The sequence below is a fragment of the Bombus bifarius genome, unplaced genomic scaffold (genome assembly GCF_011952205.1).
Source record: "Bombus bifarius isolate JDL3187 unplaced genomic scaffold, Bbif_JDL3187 scf7180000008039, whole genome shotgun sequence".
NCBI lineage: Eukaryota > Metazoa > Arthropoda > Insecta > Hymenoptera > Apidae > Bombus > Bombus bifarius.
In genome coordinates this window covers 629,626-650,676 of record NW_022884409.1, presented here as the reverse complement: position 1 = coordinate 650,676, position 21,051 = coordinate 629,626, and the positions used below count along the sequence as shown (strand labels likewise).

General features: G+C 44.8%; 1 protein-coding gene across 2 annotated transcripts in view; it reads left to right on the top strand.

Moving 5' to 3' along the window:
* Positions 1-21,051, top strand: part of LOC117207613 (neprilysin-1) — a 73,822-nt gene that overhangs the window by 17,254 nt on the left and 35,517 nt on the right. For both annotated transcript variants that reach the window (XM_033447991.1, XM_033447990.1), the window contains exon 5: positions 8,344-8,451. In XM_033447991.1, the coding sequence (XP_033303882.1) occupies positions 8,344-8,451 (108 nt within the window). The remainder of the gene's footprint in view (positions 1-8,343; positions 8,452-21,051) is intronic.

Here is a 21,051-nt window from a genome sequence, read left to right as displayed (position 1 = left end):
TTCGCCTGCAGTTTATGTACTTGCTTCGCCCCGCGAAAATAAATTGACCTCTATTTGTTTCTTGGCCCGCGCAGCGAGCCACCGTGAATCTTGTGCAAAAATTGGGTCGTCCATATTTAATTCCACGGAACTCTCCTTTGATTTTTCCTCCGAGATTTTTCGAATCTAGCCATCGAGATACTCGGAGATTTTATGAGAAGTAGACGAAAGTGGAGTTTGTTAAATCTCGCCGCCCTATATTCTCCTACCTTTTCTATAATTTTCTTTCTAAATCTCGCCAATTCTACGATTAGCATTCTAAGAATCCCTGCAGGCGGAGGAGAATGGACCGTTTAATTTTACTACACCAGCTTTTCCCTAATTTTCTGTCGAAATCTTAAGAAGCTAAGCCTCGGCAGTTGTACGATTACCAAGATTTCGTGGAAAAGGACGAGGTACGGTTCTTTCAATGCACCTTTTTCACGGTTACTTTCGCGTTAAGTCGGAGGGCACGCGTTTCGACCACGAGACGCTGTATTCTTCTCGTTTTCCGCGCGACGAATTCGCAAACGTCCGTGCACGGTATGCACACACGACGCGACAGGGTGACTCGAATTGGAACATGCCGTTGGCACGAACGTGGCGTGTTTCAGACGCTCTTAGGCATTAAGGATACGGTTGGAATTCAAATTCAAGCAGCTGCCCCCTCCTCCCCCGACAGTTCATTACGTATGTACGTTTTTATCCCTGTAATCGCATTGTACTCGCGGCGAGCCAGTCCCTTACCGAGACAAACGCCTGAAAAAGTTCGGTCTTCTATATATATTATAGGGGGAAATTTTTCGGAGAAATTGTTTAACGAAATGCTAATTGTGGTACGCGTTAATTTTCCTGCATTTTATGCAGAAAAAAATATATTCGATAATAAAGAAGCAACGCAGATTGGTGTTTTTACCGTGCGGAACGAAGTTATAAATGAGCGTCGTTTTTCCTTTTTTTCGTAAAATCATTCGAACGCACATAATACGGGAAAATACACGAAATATTAAAAACACATAGTACTCGTTGTGATATAGAACAAGTAAAACGATCCTCTACATAGGTTTCACTTTTTTAACTATGTTCGTAAAAATACAAATTTGCGTGAACATGCGCGATATATTTATCACTACGAACATCGTCACTGTCGGATATTCTTTATCCCCGTTTCACTGACCTAACAATGTCTGTGCTACAATCTGAATCACCAATTTCATCCGCAAGAACTCTCTTCATTTCTCATTGCTGTCCACTGTACCATTCATCAACATCGCAAGCGTGACCTAAAGTCGAACACAGATATACCGACGTAGTTACAAGCGGGTTAATTTTGCGCAAAATATCTCGGAAGAAGTTAGCAACGTATCAAATAATTTAGCATCGTCCCTCGGCGAACTTTTCTCCTGGATGACTGTTGGCGGTTGAAACAGGATGCAAATTGAAGTTATCGGGGAAGTAGAGACGCGCGGTAGCACATCGTCGTCGCCTGAAATTCCGCTGCTAATCGTAATCCGCGTGAACGCGGCTCGCAAGAGGGTCTTAAGCGGCGCCTGACTATATTCCGTGGAAGTTCCGTTTATGACCGCAGCGACGGCGACTCGGTGTTACGGGAATTTCCTGGCAAACTGCACTTCATAAATCCCCCTTATCGAAAGTTGCGCGGAAAAAAAGTTGGTGAAAAGCGGCGTGACACTGCGCGCGAGCTTTGAATACTGTTCTTTTGCCTCTTTACATACGCCACGCTATTTATGAAGATTATTTTCGTAGCCGAGTGTCAGCAAAGGAACCTCATGGTCGCAAACTGTGACACTGCTTTACGCTGGACGCAGTTTATTTGCTACTTGTACGCGAGATGATTCAGATACGCGAAGTTTTGTCAGTACGATCTTTCATCGAGCGTTGTCCCTGGCCGGAAGAATATCCTCCATATTTCCTGTGATCTGGCAATTCTACTCGAACATCGAACATATCCGAAGTTTAGTGATTTTCTTTTTACTTTCTTGCTATTTTTATTTTTTCTGTATTAATCATAGACCATCTCGTTATCCGAAAATTCGAAGACGGAAATTCAGGATGCCTAGTAAAATAACAAGGACAGGAAATATATGGCGCGCGTATTAAAAACGGTGGAACTCGTAATTTGTAAAAAGGCAAAAGCTAGAAACATACGCGTCATCTCGGTAAATTTTGCCTTTAGAATTGCCACAGGTTCCCACTACTTTGCTAGAAAAGTGAAAAATTCGGAAAGTTTTGAGTGTTGATAATTAGATGGCCAAGTACTGTGACAACATGGCTGGCGTTTCGTTGGCGCAAAAAATTCGGAAGGTAACCAAACGTTCGATTCGAAAGGGACATCAAGGAGAGAATCAATTATTCTTAGACGATGAAACGACCAGAGCTAGAGGTGCAAACAGCCCAGTTTCGATGGCATAGCTCCGGGCAATGAAGAGAACTCCTCTAATTAGCCTTTCGTTCGATGGTCCTTGAAACTCGCCTCGTCCCTGCCGAGTCTTAATAGTTTGCATCGATAAATTTTCTCAGCTCTCTCTGCCTCTCGCAAGGAAAATTGCCTTCTGTCGAGATTCTCCTTTCTTTCGTACCGTTCTCGACTACGCGTTTATTTGGCGCCGCGAAAATTTGCCACCGTATCGACTTTCATTCGCGTTTTTCCTGTGTTCGCCAAAACGTTCTTGTGTTTTTTATCCGTGTAATTGGTAACGACCACTTTCGAATTGATTCAATCGAGGAAATGGACGTGGAACGCACGTGGAAATCTGATCTTACGGGAAACGTACGAACGATTAATTTGAACTGGTAATTGGGAAAAAGGTGCCCCCATTTAAAGCGATCAAACTGCTGCAAGTTCAACGATAAATCGCCTCGTACGACCCGCGAACATTTGTACCACCCGTAGCGAATAACCCGAGGACACCGATTACCCTAAAACGATTATGAGAGCCGAGGAAACCACGAACGAGACTGTGCAACCAAATCGGTGTATCTGTCAGGAAACGGTAACTTCGTAGTCGAAGATTAGTTTAGAGAAACACGACATAGACGCTTTTGTTTCTTCTTCTTTCGTTCAATGCGACGAAGAAAATTAATTCCCTATGATACGAAGCAACTTCGAAGATTCTATTATATGATAATACGAATATCCGCACTACACACGGTGGCGTGATATCTACAGCCTAGAAATTGGAATTGTCGCTCCATATAGTCGAAGAATCCAAGAATTTTTCTACAGAATCCAAAGCTTAGAATTCCGTTACACTCGGAAAGTATTTTTCCAGCTGAAGAATATTGCCATCGATATTCGTAGTATCAATTTCATACTATGCTACTATAGTAAATTCGGTATAGATTTAATCAAAGAGAGATGCCAAGCTCTGAGCTGCCAGCGTAATTGCGTTTCTCAAACTTTGAATTCTTTAATTCCTCAAACCTATAATTTTCTCCTCAAGTGTCCGGGTGTCCGGTAAAAACATCGAACGAAAATTTCCAACAATATATTTTCCAATATATCCGTATCTAGTGACAGAACTAGGAGAGCTACTAAACTGGGAATTGCGTGTTCGATCGACGCGACACGGAGAATCCCAGCGCCTCGTCGTTTCGTAAATTGTCGCGACGCGTGTCTGAGATTGGTCAAGGAATAGTTCGACACCCTGTCGAATACTCTGGTCTTGTGTTTCCGTTTGTTAACGCGCGGATGTTATTAATGGCGCGTAACCGTAATTGTTATCGATCCTGTTGAAAATGGCAATGGGATCCGATCGAGCACGAGCTTGGGCAGAGTAATTCTCTGTCGATTGACTGCGTGCAATATTCACTGGCAATTGAATGCATCGTTTCCGTAATTTGTTCATGAAAAGATAGGCCGGCAAAGGAGAAGCAGGTTGAAAGAGATAGGAAAAGCAAAACCGTTTTGTAATGTTGGTAATAGGATTGCGTGTAGCCATGGAATATTCTTTCTTTTTCTTTTTTTTTTTTTTTTGGATCCGTGAATCCGTAGGATTTCCGCTTGGTTATTTTAGGGCAACGAAACGTAATAAAGCGAGAAATTGAAATTCCGCGGGGCTGTAGCTTTTCTTTGGTCGTTTCGGAACGCTGCCGCAGCGAAGCGAAACTGCACTGTGAAGGTATTGTAACGCGACACTTCTTCCTGTTTACTAGCGTTTAAAGATGTAGCTAATAGTATGAGAATGTAGCTAGTTTTAAGACCATCAGCTTAAACTTTCGTTTCGCGATTTTTCCAGTAGCTGAAATAAGAACGATTCCCATAGCTGCGCTAAAATTCGCTGTCTCATTGATTATACTAGGCGGTACGAATATGATACGATATTATTAAGGCAAAGGATCAACGAGGCTTGTGATAATTTTCTACCGCATTTAAAAATGAATTTGTAATTAGAATATACGCAACATCGCACACTGGTGTTACAATCGCTTTGTAAGATTATCAAAAATTTCAACGATCAATCGACTTTTATAAGCTCAACTCGATAGTGGATAATTTTAAATCGCGATCTTAATCGCGCGGTTGTTAACTATCAAAGAAATCCATAAAGAGAGGAGATGGAAGATTATTCGGTCGGTGTAGGGAAGTTTGCGTTCAGCCGGCTTTTAATGTCTCTTTTTTTTTATGGAATACATTACGGGCCGGCCATTATGTCCGGGCGCATTACCGGGATGTTACGCTGAAATACTACGCAGCAGCCTCTGTTAACGTTCTAACCGGATTGCTCGTAAAAAATCCCGTATTATGTGATCGTAATTTGCATCATGGCTGTCACGATGCATCGCCTGGATTCGTGCCTTTATTCGTAAATATGTATTTTAAAAGCCAAACGAAAAAAAAAAGGGGGGAGAAAAGAAGAAAGAAAAAAGCAAAGCAAACGTTTAATTGTAAAAAGAAATGTTTCGCAAAGATCCTGAAACGTCGCGTTTTAATCTATTCAGTGGACTTTGCCGGGAAGTTGCATGGCCTGGAAACTGCCATCGCCGTGGAAACTTCTTCCGCAAAACCTTTCACGATTCATCCGGAAAGAAAAAGTTACAGCGAACTCGAGTTCTCGCGTTTTGTTCTCCAGCCCCTTTTCACTGCCGTAGATTGAATATTCACGTTCGCGTTTAGCGGTTTTTAAGCAACGTCTTAACGACAATTCAATCGTCGAAACTTCGGTTTCGTTCGCGCCAAGACAACTTCACCGACATACTTTTCCAACTTTGCAAGTGGAAATCTTTCCGCGGACGCGAACGTTCCATTGGCCCTCGTAGTGCGTTCGTAGAACGCTCGTACGCGGTTGAATGTTTCCTATTCCTCTTTTATTCTTCTTTTTTTCTTTTTATTATTCTTATTTTTAGAAACACGCAAGAGAGGGAACGGATAGCGAACGAATGGAGTAGGGAAACAAAAACGCGGTAGCACGAAGAGGTAGGAGAGAAGGATGAATTGAAGAAAACGAGGGGTTGGGCGAAATGGAGAAAATGAAAACAGGTCCGGGCTATCTCGGGAGTGTCGACAAAAGCTGGCCAGGCTTCTGTACGCGTGGTTAGCAGGCCGAAATTTCGAGTTTCCATTTAGACGGAACCGCGGCACGAGAAAGTGACGACAAAAGGAGGGAGGGGCGAGCGTGCACAGAGTTGGAAACGAAAGAACCGGGCGCGGACTTCCGCTGGTACTTTGGAATCGCGAAGTCGCGACGAGTGGCTGCGAAACTCGTCTCGAAACGGCGTGTAACGAGCTTGCAGATAGCGATTCACCTATTTCGTGCGGCTGCCCGTTTTGTTCTCCAGTTTCCTTCCGTTTCTTTTTTCCCCTCTCGTGCTTCTCTGATTTTCACTTGGCGCAATCAACGATCCCAAAACCGCGGTCTGTTTCGAATGGAAAGCATCGATACAGAAGGAATTAACGAAAGCAGTTATACCGTGTTTCCCGGATAGCTCACGGTTATGCGCGATTCCATGGAAATAACTGTTGCTCGTGGAATCTCGCGCGGAATCTCGTTGCCGTGAAAATTCAACCGACTAGGCTCGTACAATCGAACTGGCCGATTAAACACGGTTCTCTGGAGAACCTTTGAATATCGAGTATATACCTAGTCGTGTATAATGATCGATTAAGGAGGCATTATTCGGTGTTTCGCTGCTTTTAGTTTAGTCGATTCGAAATGATCGACAAAGCAACGAGGAACGGCGCTTTTCTTTCGCTTAAATTGTTGAGCGCGTCAGGATACCCAGGACGGCGTCGCTCTTGATTGCATTAAATTCTAATTCCTTGTACGACCGCTAAGTCTGGCACAGAGTGTGAGGGTGTAGTGCGAGAACGTAGACGTGATATCGATTTTCAATATACGTTGCCGCGGTCACGAGTCTTCGCATAGATTATTAATCGAAGCTTTCCTCGATTCGCGGTCTTATCCCTCGCGGAATTGACACGTTTCGAAGAAATTGTCAATCGAAAGCTTCTTTGGATCTTCGTCTTATTTCTTGTAGAAATTCAATCATCGTCGAGTTTAACCACTGTAATCTTCAAAGGGATGGAAAAAGCGTATACGAGTCTGTGAAAACGTAATAATCGTCGAATAAACGACTCGTAAATGCGATTCGTAAAAGCAAGGCGAAAGGTCGTCTTTGGCGACACCTCTTTAGATTCACGACGTTATCGTCCGCCAAAGTCCATTGTTCGATCGTGGAAAATCTCGCGAGACAGAGAATAAAAGAAGAGAGAAGTGGAAACGGAAAAGATGGATGGAGTTTATAGAAACGCGTTGAAAAATGGCCAAGGATCGCAAGGACGGTAACGATTGGCCGGCGAATATGCGCAATGCAAAGCGTGAAGCAATAAAAGCTCATAAAGTGGAAATAAAGTGGGAACGAAGAGAAGACGTGGAAGTCGAGGACGTCCCGTAGGAGGTCAGCAAAGGCCTCACGGAAGGCCGGATCGGCCACTCGGTTGGCCGTACTATAAATATTTCATGTTAATCGATATACGTGCACACGGAAGTGTGTCATGCACGTTGTCCCATGACTCGACACAATGCTCCACATACGGGCTACGATCGTTGGTCGAACGACCTCGACGAACGGAGGAAGTCGAACGTTTGCCTCGTCGCTCGCCATCGTTCCCGTTTCTTCTTCCTTTTCTTCTCCATTCCACGTTCGTTCGGCTCTCGGTGATTTACTAGTAGTCGGGCTGAAATGCTATCATAAATCGATTTGCAGAAGTATAAAATTGCAAGTATAAAAATCGTTGAATTCGAAGAAAAGGAAAGAATTTCGAATCGACGGTTGATTTTAATTAAAACGATAGTTGGAAAGCTACTGGTATAATACTGAAAATTTATCTCCATAAATGTCAGCTCACCAGATTCCCGAATCCTTTCGGTGCGCGTCTGTCTTCGTTAGAATGCGAACTTACGCTTTTAGCACGAACGTACAGCGACTCTATTTTTCTTTAGTTTTATTAACTGCTCCGACTACTGTAACACCGGCTTTTAAAACGGAACGAATCCTCGTTCGATCTATTTCGGCGGAGACAACCTCCTCAATCGCTTTTAGCGATACCCAAGCGAACCTTTGCCATTTTCGAACTTTGAATGGCCGAGTCGTGGTATATTTGGCCGGAGTGTCGGTCGAGGTTTGCGTCGATCTTTTTATAGAGCAATGAATCCGTGATTTATATTTGCTCGTGCCACGGTGCATCTGCAGCGACGAAAAATATTTCGGTACAAAGAGTTCGCGTGCACTCGGGAAACATTCGGTTCTTCCACGATGCTATATTCCGTTTCTGGACGATTGTCTACCATTTTTATCGTTTCACCCTACTATGCGTTTGAAACATTTCGAAGAATTTATTCGCGATTTAGTATTTCCTTTAACCCTACAATCTTCTCTACCGATTCTTCCACTTCTTTCTTAACCTTTTCTCAAGTTCGAGGAAAATAGGGAAGAATTTTTGTTCCAATTTTCTCCCCAACTTTTTTTCAAAGTATCGTGTCTTTTCGCTCGGTGAAACAAATACGAGATGAGGTATAAAAATTTGAAGCATTCTACGGGATTACAAAGTTTGTTAACTCTCGAAACAAGAATCGCTATCGATGTGTATAATTTCGTGTTTCAACTCCACGCGTAAAAATATTTTCGCGACGTTAAGATTCTTTTAAGACAAGAACATTCAAGTAGAGTAGCATCGCTAAACGTCTTACACTTCCCAACGAAAATTATATTGAGAATTTACGAAAAGTGCCCCGTAGCGATCGACCGAATTCCAGTCCCGTATTCGACCTATTTAATAATTAACGCGTTTTTAACATTTCTCAGAGCTGCTGGGGAACAGGACGGGCCATATGGTGGGCGTGTTCGAGAAGCTGGGCCAGTTTTACAACGGTTGCTTGGAATTCAAGGAGAAACCGGTGAATTTTACACCCGGTAAGTGGATCCTGAACGCGTCGATCGATACGGCGACGGCAGAGGCGACTTTCCATTTGAAAGAGATACGCGTGACAGACAAATGCAGTGTCGTTACCGGAAATAACGCCGAGGCGTCGTTGCGTCCATGTTAACGACGCCGTTTCCGCGGACGATGCGTCACATTCGCGTCTCTTCGCTCGCGACGTCCTCACGCGATGAGAATGAAACCGGTGCGCCGTGTATCCTCGTCGTTGAATCGCATTTACGCGAACGATCGCTCGTCACGCATCTTTCTGGCTTTCCATCTTTCGCCATGTACGTACAACTATCACGTGCTTTCGACAAATCGTCGGTAATTACCTATGCAAATTAAGGTTTTTATAAACGCGACTAAATGGAACCTGCACGGACATATTTTTATTTCCAACGTCTTGTACATCTCTGCGTATCATCCGCATTGCGTTCTGTGCAATTTCAAATCGCGGTGCAATTACAGTAGTAGGATTTATTTATTTATTTAGAACGAATTAAACAGGAAACGATGGTTATTTAACGCGAACTAAATACAGTGTAACTAAGATAATTAAATGGTTAATTCACAACATTCGTCACCACGGTTCCAACGCTCTCTTCCACGCGGACCATCCTCCTCGACAACACTCTGACTGCTCAACTCACGCTGACTGTTAATTCGTCTTTCTCCCTTAAGCATCCCTTTGTCTTTTCTCACAGCCCTACCACGTACGCGTTCCGCAATTGTCCATAGCCTTGGTCACATAGGTCTCTTTCCCGCGTGACTATTCGACCGAAGGGCCGACGACACATTGATGGACCTGTCGGCACTTGGGCTTTCTCGCAACATTATTTACGATTCAGCCGATATTTCTTAGGCCATTTGTCCACGATACTACAGTAGCAAATATAAGATATCGTGAGTCGCCAGCTAGCCCGCGTCGCAAGATCTTATTAAATCTCAGAGAAAGAACGGGGGAAGACGCCATAAATTTTAGCGCAAAGGTGCACGTGTTGCGTTTCGTGCCGCATCGTACGCGACACGTAGTGCGGCAACGTAGCCATGATATATCTGTCGCGACGTTCATTCATATATTCAATCGCCGACACAGATGTTCCATTCTTTGGCCTCTTTTCCTCGCGCTTCTATTTCCTCTCTCTCTCTTTCTCTTCGGAGAATCCCCGAGGCCGAGCTTTCACGGCTCCACGCTGATCGATTATTCATACGCACGGGAATCACGAAACTCTCGCGGCCAATAAAACGAGCATTTTCGATCACGGATCGAACTCGAACGACCGTCGCTGATTCTGTAAATATTACGCGTGTACATGCACCGATGTATCGTGCAACGCGTTACGTAATATTTATGAACGGCGTGGTGGGAATATTTTACGCGATTTACGTCACATCGAGGCTTCCTCGCGAAGTAGATGTTTTGTTAACGTTTCTCAGCGATTTGTTTCCCGTTCGCCCGCACCACGACGATTTTTACCCGTTGGAAATTTCTTTCTCGCCAACGAAACGACACTCGAAACGTTCGTCTTTATCGAGAAGCACGATGATGGCGTGCTACGACGTCGGAAATTATTTGCTCGTACCGCAACGTTCTCGACTTTCCATCGTAAGAAAAGTGCATGTTCAACGATACGTTTGTTGGTTTCGCATCGTAAGAAATATTATTTGTCAGAAATTTGTACGATCGTGAAGGTTTCGCTTTTGCCTGCGGGTTCCTTTTCCACGAAGCGAGCGTAAGCAGTACGAATAAGCAGGGAAATTGGAATCGCAGATGTGGGCGATTGCGATGGCAACTTTCGGTAGACACTTGGATAGCGATCGACGCCGGATATTATTGACTCCTACCGTTTCCTTCTTGCCGACTCTTTTTATGTATAGATATAGAATTAATAGCAACTAGAATCGACGAGTATTAAATTACGTATTTCGTTTTACGAGACGTCGTTTCCGATTCAGCGATGGATGAAGCTCGATAAAACGGTACTACGTACGATATTAACTCCGCCGTGTTGCGTGTTATTGAGTACTTCATCCCACGTCGAACTTCAATAATCAGAGGTTTGTAACGAAATATGAATGCTGTGACACGTTGTATCCCTTTCACCGTGTTCAGAGTAAAGCAAACCCAATAAAACAGTACATAACTATGCTATTAACTGGACAATGTCAGATATCGTCGACTCGTACTACTGTTCCCCTCCGTCAAACTAAAAGCGCAGATGTCGTAACAAAATACGAATTCATTGGCACGTTGTATCCTCTCCACTGCGTTCGGCATATAAACAAACTGAATGGGACAGTACGACTATGTTATTAATTCAACGAAGTCCGATATCATTGACTCGTATTACTTGATGCAAAGTTTGAAAAGCAAAATATCGTGACAAAATATGAATTCACACGTGTACATTACACGTTCGACCGTGTTACAAGTGCAAACGAACTGAATGAAACGGTACGACCATGCCATTACCTTGTCAGCGTCAGATATCATTGACTCGTACTACTCAGTTCTTGGTCAAACCTTGAAAGCGAAACAGTGGCGGTAAAATACGAATGCGACGACACGCGTCGTGCCTTTTTCATTGTGCTACGGGTATACGGATACTTGGCAAAAGGATACCTAGAAGCGTGCAGAACGACAAACCGCGTTTGTTAAATTCCATTGAATCGCGTGCGCGTGTTTAAAACTCGCGGCGCCGGAGAGGATCGAGAGACGTCGCGGTTCGCCCGGTTTTTCGTTCACTCGTCGACGACAATGGATTCAGCGAGACACGCGCGACTCCGTCGTTCGAACAATAACGAAGAATTCGTCGGAACGCTTCGTGCGAGAAAGGCTGGTACGGCGAGGTATCGCCGTGAAAGGGAAGAGGGCATTTTCCGATGGCGGTCGCTAATGCTTCCTCGCGTTCTCATCTTTTCTCGTATTATGATGCGGCGGCGAGAAAGATGTTACGCCGCAGAAAGAAAAAGTCGTACGGTGGAGGGAGAAACAACTCGGTGACGGAAGACGGAGTTATCGGTGGTAGCGAGTTGTAACGGTGGTGAGAGCAACGAATCACGGAAACGCGATGCGTGAAGAATAAGCGAAGAAGAGCGACGTACGCGAGACTATTCTAAAGCGAGCCTCGAAGACCATATCTCGTTGACTCTCCAGAATTGACTTTATCCTTTTGCATCGGACAATGAACGATTGTACTATCGATGCAGTTTTACATTCTACCGAAGGAATTAGGAACGATCCGACTGTCATAATTGAATTACTTGGTCATACGTTACAATGGTGAAACAGAAGACCATATCTCGTTGACTCTCCAGAATTGACTTTAGCTTTTTTGCATCTGTTGAAGTGGTCACCACTTCTAAGGAAACTCTACATCTGGTCTTTTTAGTTTTCTCAAGCAACGAAGCCATCGACAGCGTATAGACTGGGACGAAGGCAGACCATAGACGGTAGACAGGCGAGGATGGCTTCGAGGTTTTCAGTTATAGGGTAACACTGCTAGCGTGCGGATCGGGACCAGCTCAAATTATATTCCTACTTGTACTTACACTTCTGTATTAAAATATATTTCCTACTTTACAATTTATCCACGCGTTCCTCTGTTCATACATCTAATAACCTCAACAGCATCGGACAATGAACGATTGCACTATCGATGCAGTTTTACATTCTACCGAAGGAATTAGGAACGAGCGACTGTCGTAATTGAATTATTTGGTGATACGTTGCGACGATAAAACAGAATGGCTCTTGAAATCGTATAGAAAATCGTATAATCGTATGATCGTGTAACAAAGATATAAAATAATTCTCGAGACGTATACGTAGATCGTTGGATATGTAACTTTCGAATTATCACGATGTTACTAAATCGAGTGAAACCAACGAATATCTGGCTGTGATAATTATATCTACTTTGTTAACGATACTGAAATCTAGTAAAACTAAAGGTTCCGGCTACCACATCTTCGAGTGGGCGTTTCCCATGGACCAAGCGGTTGGCTATTATTTACGCTGAAATTTTCGTGCAGTTTCACCAATCTAGCAGATTCCCTCTTTCCCTAAGGAAATTCATTTCTCCGAAGAAAGGGTTAATTGTAAGCACGGAATAGGGTGGAGTTTCGGATAAAATTTATCTCCCGACCAAAGCTCGGGGTCACGAGGATCAATCGAAAACTTTTCGATGATGTAAAAAGTGGGCGATTCGACTCGGAGAAGAGAAGAGAAGAGAAGAGGCAGGTTGGTCGTGACTCTCGCGTCACTGCGATACGACCGCACGCTTTAACCCAGAAAGTCAATGTAGGCGGTCTAAGAATAGAAGCAAGGCAATGTCGGGTACGGTGGAGCCGATACCGTACGGCCGACAGTGCGATTAATCAATCAGTATCGGCGCCAAATCGTCGGCCAGCGGCATTAATCAGAGATGAATTCGACGGAGCCTCGTTTCGTCGAAATATCACGGCGATACTCGCTATCGTTGCCGTTGTCGAAGCGATCGCGACAATAGAGTACTTCTTTTTGCTCCACTATGATTCATGGCACTGGTATTTACGAGCTTCAAAGCGAAACATAACGCTAGAACGGTCATCCACGGTCCAGAGACGATTCTTTCATACGCTACGGTATCACGGTGACGGTAGTTTCTGCGATACACATTTGCACTATTTACGGGCGAAGAGAGGTTCTTGGTTAGAATGGGATAATTGTGACGTGACGCGAGATGCGTACGCAAAGCGACGTGACGAGAACCTGTTGGCTACGCTCTGGGAACCTGTCCCATAGCACCGATTGTTTGCTCGAAAATATACCGGCAGTCGTTGAACGCGATCGATTCGATCGCTAGCGTAGAATATTTGATTAAAACGTGATTGCAGCGACCGCTGTTAAACTCCGACGAAACTGATTTCGCTCGTTTACACTACACTTATTTCGATCAGATTTGTGAAACGATCGCGTTGCAAATCTTCGTGGAACTGTGAGCCACGGTAAATTGACATGACTCTTTTAGGAACCGTACTCGTATCGCTTCGATCGCAGAACGAAGGAAGAAAGAGCGAGGCAGATGAACAGAGGTAGAGAGAATCCTCTTATCGTTTCATAATGCAACGTGGAACGTATGGCCACGTGCTTCCTCCCGGGAATCCCCTAGCGACCTATCATTCAATTCTACCTTAGCTTCTTAAAGTTGGATCGATAGCGGTTATATAATCGATGCCTGATACCCTTCGTGACCGTGTTTGCCTGAAAAACACAGCCCTCCGATCATTTCCGGCTTTCCGCTGGAAATCGATCGCAACTACGATTTCTACAAGAGGGGAATTCGCAGCGTCTCTGTCTGCGAAATCTCGTTACCTATCCATTTGCACTCACGAAAACTTGGATGAAGGACTTTCGCTTCCGTTTGTTCTGCATCCCCTCGTTTCCTTCTAAAAGTCGTTGCTCTCCACTGATTATTCGGGACGACGATCGAAACGGAGCTTGTTTCACTACGGTCTCGCATATCCCATGGAAACGCGCTTCAAGGCCGTTGTCATCACGGTGCACCGCGATAATGCGGACCCTGGAAATTGGTGGAGCCGGTCTAAAGCGGGAAACAAAAAGCCGGCGGTTCGCTTTGTGTAGGAAAAATGTACTCGTTCGCCATCCTCGCCACGGTGCATCGAGTTCATTCGACGTTAATTGACTGTTAAGCCGGCTGTCGATGAATCGCGTTGCTCTCTCGGCTCGGGAGTTCTTCTGAAACGAGTACGCGTACGATCATCCGTTTCACTGGATTATTTGTGGTTGCCCCTCTAATCGACAAATTGTTCGCGACGTTACAAAATCCTAGTCTTTCGAAATCCTAGATAAAAAGACTGAGAAAAATATGTAGCGGCACATGAGCTAGAGGACAATTCGAATCATGTTGTTGCTCTGCCTCGGAGTATCAACATCGTTAGAATATACGTAATGTAATAATAAACAAACTCCTGACCAATATAACCAGTATAAATAAACGAACGCGATCGTAAGATGACCAGTTTGTCAGTCTCAGTCTTGAGCAATTTTATTAGCGATCAATTAGCGAATCGGTTAGTATCGAGCGTTCTTATCGAACATTCTTTTAACGATCAGAATCGAGCAATCTACGCTTGACTTTCAATTATATTTATAATATTTTCAAATATATTTGACGATATTTCAAAACCAAGTAATCTCGTCATTTAAACAACAACTCGACCAACCGTCGCCCGCAAATATAAAACCGTAAGTTATTAGCAGAGTGTGGATGTTCATATCTTCACGAACGTGACTAAAAAAATGAAATGTAAATCTAGTTCGGCTGTTTCAAAGGTATATATCCGTGGATTTTTCTATCTTCTAATTCCTCATAAACGAATAAATACCCTCGCTTCACTCATTGCGCGAACGTACTGCGCGTTTCTTATCAGAAAATTGCAAAAATATATCACGGCAGGGACGTGAAGCGCGATATTTCGTTGGAGGCCAGGTACGGCTTTAATTTCTGACCGCGTGTCAACGCGGATTTAATTGAACGCCAGAATTTCAGCTGTGTGCCGGCCGCGGTTCTAGTGCTGCGGCCTGCTCGGTTGTGGTTCGTTTCGAGAGGACCTGGCGTCAGACCACGCGCCGACAGCGATCGCTGACAAAAAATTCTTTACCATAATTGAAACTCGCGCAAAAAAGCCATCGGCAGGAGGAAAAACAGAGAGACGGTGGAGGCGAGGGAAAAAAGGTACAGCGTGATAGAAATGGAACTGATGGCGATCGATTAGCTTGTCGGCGAAACGGTACAGAGGCGATCCCTTTTTTTCTAGCGACGCCCGCGGCTGGTTTTCGGGGTTGATTCGAGGATTATGCTCCGCGTGCGAGCATTCTCCGAGCGTATGCGGCGTTTGGGGTGGACAGTTTGCCGGCGGTCAGCACGCTGCCTTTTTATCGCCCCGCGATTTGCATTTCAGTGACATCGCGCGTGAAACGGTCGAAACAAATTTTTCCCTTCGCCACGGGCATTTCCAGCCCTTCGACGCTGTGGCTTTTGGTAATTCTGATCGATGGCGCGTCCACCTGACCGCGATTTATGCGCTGGATCGAGTGGAATTTTTTCAAAAGTAAAAAGAAATTCATTCGTTCGGCTGTGCTTATTTATGGTTGGACGCGAGCTCGCAAGAAAAGTGGCTGTCACGAATTAATATAGATACAGTGGATCGTCGTTGATATGAATCTATCGAGGTTTTGAGAGGTACACTGGATTCCTGTTTATTCTGCCTTTGTTTTAACCGATCATATTTTTCTTCGGATGAAAACAAATGACCAGGCGAAGGATGATCGTCACGTCCCATTATCGTTCTTCGACCGTTAAAACGCGTTTTAACGGAGATATTACGAGGTTATTAATATCAAACAGAGAACAGTGGCTAAATTTCTAAAAGCTATCGATTCCTACGAAATACCGCAAGCTTTTTTATTTTCCGTGACCAAGTAGCTTGCGCTTTGCCAGTTAACATCAATATCTAGCCGTGGCTGGTAGATTAGATCTCTCGATTCGGCCGTTGTCATTAAATAACTCAACTCCTGTAACGTACAGTCATTCGTTCGACTCGGCCACGGTGCAATCGAGCTTGGTATCGTCGCGAAAATTGCTCGTGTAAATGACTTCTAATCGAGACGATCGAAACGACACCGGCACGAAGCTCGGTAACGTGGCTGACAATCAGCCGGATAATAATGTCAGTGGCGGATTAGCTTGGTCGCAGTTGGCCATGTGCGGACGGGCGCGTAATTAATCGCGGGACAATTAGTGGATATTACGCCTGGTTGGTTGGTGCGTGTGTGCGTGCTGCTCGTTTGCGAGTCCCCGAGAACGGAGAACGTTTCAGGTTGCTCGCTGCTATCGGATGTTGGAAACAACGATGATTAGTCCGTAGTATCGAGCACAACCTTGGACGACTGCCTTTTATACCGCAACGATTGATAAAAATAGTTGGCGGGCTATCGATCACGCGACAGTCGGAAACGACTACTGGAACCAGACTGGTTCGTCGAACGTCTTCCACTACGCTATCGATACTTTTTCCAACATGGAATGATTAGCTCGTGCTCGTTTCGCGGAAATGAATCGTAAATCCAGTGAACATGTTCTTGGAATAACCGTGCGTTTAAAGCGGTTCGGAGCCTCGTCGAGTATATCGCTCGCGGGCCGTCTTAATAATTCTACAGAACCTTGAAAGTTTTCAGAGCGTAAAGTCGAAGTCGCGTCGGTAACGGCAGCAGTCGTATCTGTCAGCTCGAAGGAATAATAAAATCGTGCGGAATAATAAAGCAATAACTATAATCCTTGCGACGAAAACCTTGCTACGAGACTTTCCACACTCTTTAGAGATGGACGAGCGTAAAAATCATCGACCGTTTTAAACGGTCAGGTACTGGCGTGCGTTCTTTCGAAACGTGGCTGACGCGCTTAATCGCTCAAGGGGTTGGAAACACCCCCGATGCGTAATTATACGAACGAATGCGCATCTGATGACGTCATTGGCCACGCGATGGGTCCTTGAGGTAGTTTTTCAAGCTCTCAGCCGCGATGCGAAGATGGTGGCAAAGACGGTGGTGGTTTTTGCGCAGCGGAGCCGATCGCGTGCGTACGACGTCGATAACGGCGACACGGTGAACCCCGAGGGAAAAAAGGCGTACACGCATGCTATGGAGCCAAGGGGAACGACGAAGCGAAAACACGAGTTCGCGTGCGTCTTGCCAACGGGGGTCACGATCTGTGACCCACTTTCGTCTCCCCGTCGACCGCGTGCTCGACATTCGATCCTCTTCGAAGGAAGGTCGCGATATTCGCGTTCGCGCGAACTCGCAGTATCGGTAGAGTCGAACGTCTTCCGTGAAGATGTCTTTCACATCCTTTGCCGACATTATTTTAGGAGGCGGTCGTACGGATCCTCTGCTCTTTTCTATACGATTGTAGCCAGGCGCGTACTATCGCCAACGACTTTCGTCAGCCTTCTCTCTGCACTTTGCAATAGGAGCAGCCTCTGCTTTGGACGTTACAATGGCTCTCGGTAACACGATAGCTTTTCCCTTGCTTTCGTCTCTCCACGGATTTCATTCTCAAGTGCTCGCAACAAGCTTTGATACTCTGCGAACTTTCGCCGGAGTTTCGAACGTTCGAGTAGAGAAATTTCCTTATTTGGAGAATTTGTAGTCATAGCGGACTTGCAGGGAACAAGTTCCATCGTAGAAACGTTCGGCGTTCGTTCGATGTTGATTTAACTGTGGCCTCATTATAGCAATTGCTGCTAATAGGCTGCCATTAGTTCGAACTTGGGTCTTTCGCGGTCGCAGTCAAGGTTCTTGCTCGCGTTAATAAAGTTCGCCTGGTGTATTCCATACGTTTCCGATACTTTCGTAATACGCACGCCAAATTCTATCGTTATTTGTATAGGCGGTAACGTCCCCCTTTACGCCGCTGTCGCAGTAGTTGCCATAGCGAGAGCTACAAACTTTGAAAGTAGTACGTCGGCGGTATTGTTTCGAAGGAAACGTTTTCTATTTCAAGATAGACACGGTTATTATTCCCAGCCAGACGATCGAGTGGTTTCCTCTGTTCTGGATACGCGGCACGATGCAGCGCGAAAAATCGATTATTAGCTTGCCACCTGTACCCTGCGTTCCATGCGCACGATAGACGATCCATTACCCAATTAACGAGGGAAGATTAATCTCAGTACGGGCATAGTTAGCGGCAGGATAGCCGCTGGCGAATAAGAAAAGGACGAAAACGAGCGCATCGCGAGTCGAAAGTCGCCAAGGGTGTCAAGGTTGGACAATTTGGCCTCGGGCTACGTCCGCAGGATGATTTACTTGTCCGCCTGGTCGAGAAACTATTCGGTGTTGGATGTCGCGAGGAAACTATGCTCCGATTCGAACTTTGTTCTGTTGCATTCGATCCTAGCTATTCTCCCTATCCGTCGAACTTGGCTGAACGAGTCTGCAACTTTTTCACGCGATTTATTTTATTATTTATTCCACCGTGTCGTGTTCCACGCGGTTACGAACTTTTCCTTCTTCGTCCAACTATATTTCGTTTATTTGCTTTATTTACCAGTTTAAACCGAGTATCACGATACAGAATAGAGAATTATATCAAGAGCCAGTTATTCTCGAAGCAGATTGTCTGCAATTGACGGCGCAGCCAGAGAACGGATTCATTCCATACACGAAACTGTATATCCTGGGATCGCTCGCACGATCATTTACCATCTACTTGCACGAGTTGTATAATTTCGCTAATGGTATTCGTTTAATTACGCTCTGGAAATAGAGTTGCAAAATTCAGCTAATGGGACGTCAGTTTCGAAAGCGCCAGCGGACAACCTGAACCTGGACCTGATCCATTGAAACGTACGGTGTATGAAAATATTCAATGCCATCGATGTTCAAGTAAATTATATAAGAAATGTAGTTTGTGGAAAGAGAAAAAGCGTAGGAACATTGGGCGCGAAATACTGGCAGCGTGACAGAGCGAAGAAAAAGCAAGGTACCAAAGTGCTTCTATATATAGACGCCATCGAGGTACATTAGAGAGTTAGAGTCGACGAGCAGCTTTTTTTAACCCCCTGCGATGTTAATGCTCGACTCGGAATCGTGTCAAGGACAATCTCGATCAGTCGACACCGCCGTGACTTTTCTCGGCTCATTGGAAACGAGCACGATCCGGTCGTTCCGAGTATTTAGGTTTCAGCGCCTCTTGATCGACGAAAGAAAGATGGACGAATGAAAAGGACGTAATTTCATCCGCGACGGTGGATCGAGCGGTTTGGCACAAGTTTCTACGAAATATTTCATCGACAGGAGACAACAGGGATGCAATGTTTCGCGTACGTTCGTATAGCAACCGGACGAGAGTGTTCGTCAAAGTCGCTCTTGACGCGTAAGAGCACACTTTTCACTGAAAGCGGCAAGTTCGCGTCTCCCCGTCGCCGGAGAACTGAATGGAAAGGTTGAGAAGCGCAAAGCTCGAAGCTAGACGAGCGCCTCTGTGTACGTGTGCGATCCTTTTCCGCGCTTTCCTCGTTTCCAGCTGCACGATCGATTTCGCGCCTTTTCCTCTTTATGGGAACGAGCTTTAATGGATCGCGTTATTCTTCACCATAGCGGAAATGTTCCCATTTAATTTCTGTTTAGTTGTTTGTTCACGCCTGTTTACCTTCTGTTTAGTAACGTCGATTACTTTGGAATAATTAAGAGAATAGTAGTTAAGCAAGGGAGAGAAGAAACTAAATAATAATAATAAGCACTGGAAATACATTATCTTTCGTAGATTGATCGAACGATATCAAAACCCAATGAATATTCCTGCGCTATAATGTTGCGGAATTAAGAATAGTTTTCAAGCTTCATACAAAGTCTCAGGAGTACCGATGCTTCCACTATGACCTGCTTTCAACCTTTGTTTTCAATAATTCAAACTTTCTCGCTGTTTGTAATACGCGGACGACGACGTCTGTACGTGGAAAGACAGAGAGAAACGGCTTTTCATCGTCGACGTTGACGAAGTACGAGAAAATTAATTTAGAAATTCGTAGGTTGTTCGTAGGTTCTAATGTCGCCACTTTTTCCCTCCCTCGTGCGAGTCCCTTTAACGAGTTAATTTCCAGCTGCGCAACGTCGCCAGTTGGTCTCACTGGGTTCTGTTGTAATTAGAGGCATCTTAACGAGACATCGTGGCACGTATACTCGGCTTGGTCGTCGCGAGGCAGCCGAATCGAAAACGCGGCAGCCACGGAACGCCGAGTCCGCCGCACGATGGAAACAATCCGGAAGTTCCATTTCCGCAACCCACAGTCTTCCCCGATTTCCTCGGCATGGGAATTCAATCGAGATACGGCCAGCTATGGCTTGGAAATTATCCATGCCCGACCGGCTTAATTCACGCCGACGATCCTTCAGTCGTCCATCCGCAATGGCGCCAGCCACCCTCGGAATTCGTCGCGTCACAATTAAATGCAAACCGATCGAGCAAAGATCCATTTTCATCCAAAGGAATTAGGGAAATGAGTTTGGTATCTGTTCAAGGATTTTACGTGGGTGGAGAAAAGATACTAAATAGAGCGATGTTTGATACAAAGTTGAAATTGGATACAGCGTACCGTGTTGGAATGGTTTGTAGCGATGCTTGTTTGGCACGAGAGAATCGGAAAGGGTACGTTGTATTCAAAGCTGAACAGTTGTGAATAGCAACAGTCTGGAGCAGATACTTGTACGAATGCATAACAGACGTTATACTTGTCCCTAGTATCCTTTCGATATACAGTACTATCCATGATTATTTCAACGATAGGGAACATGCTGCTGATATCGTCGATCCGTAATATTTTGGAAAAAAGTCTGGGCAGAAATCGGCAGCAAATTGGAGTCGTAATTAGATATGCAAAGAGGAAGAAACAAAGTGTCTTTCGTTTGAGACTAATTTGATATGAAAATGTCTCTTGCTCCTTACTGGAGAACGATTTGAAATTTGCCAGGTTACGATATTAGGTTACGATACTCCTTTTATTGGAAGCGTATTTCGTTTCTATTA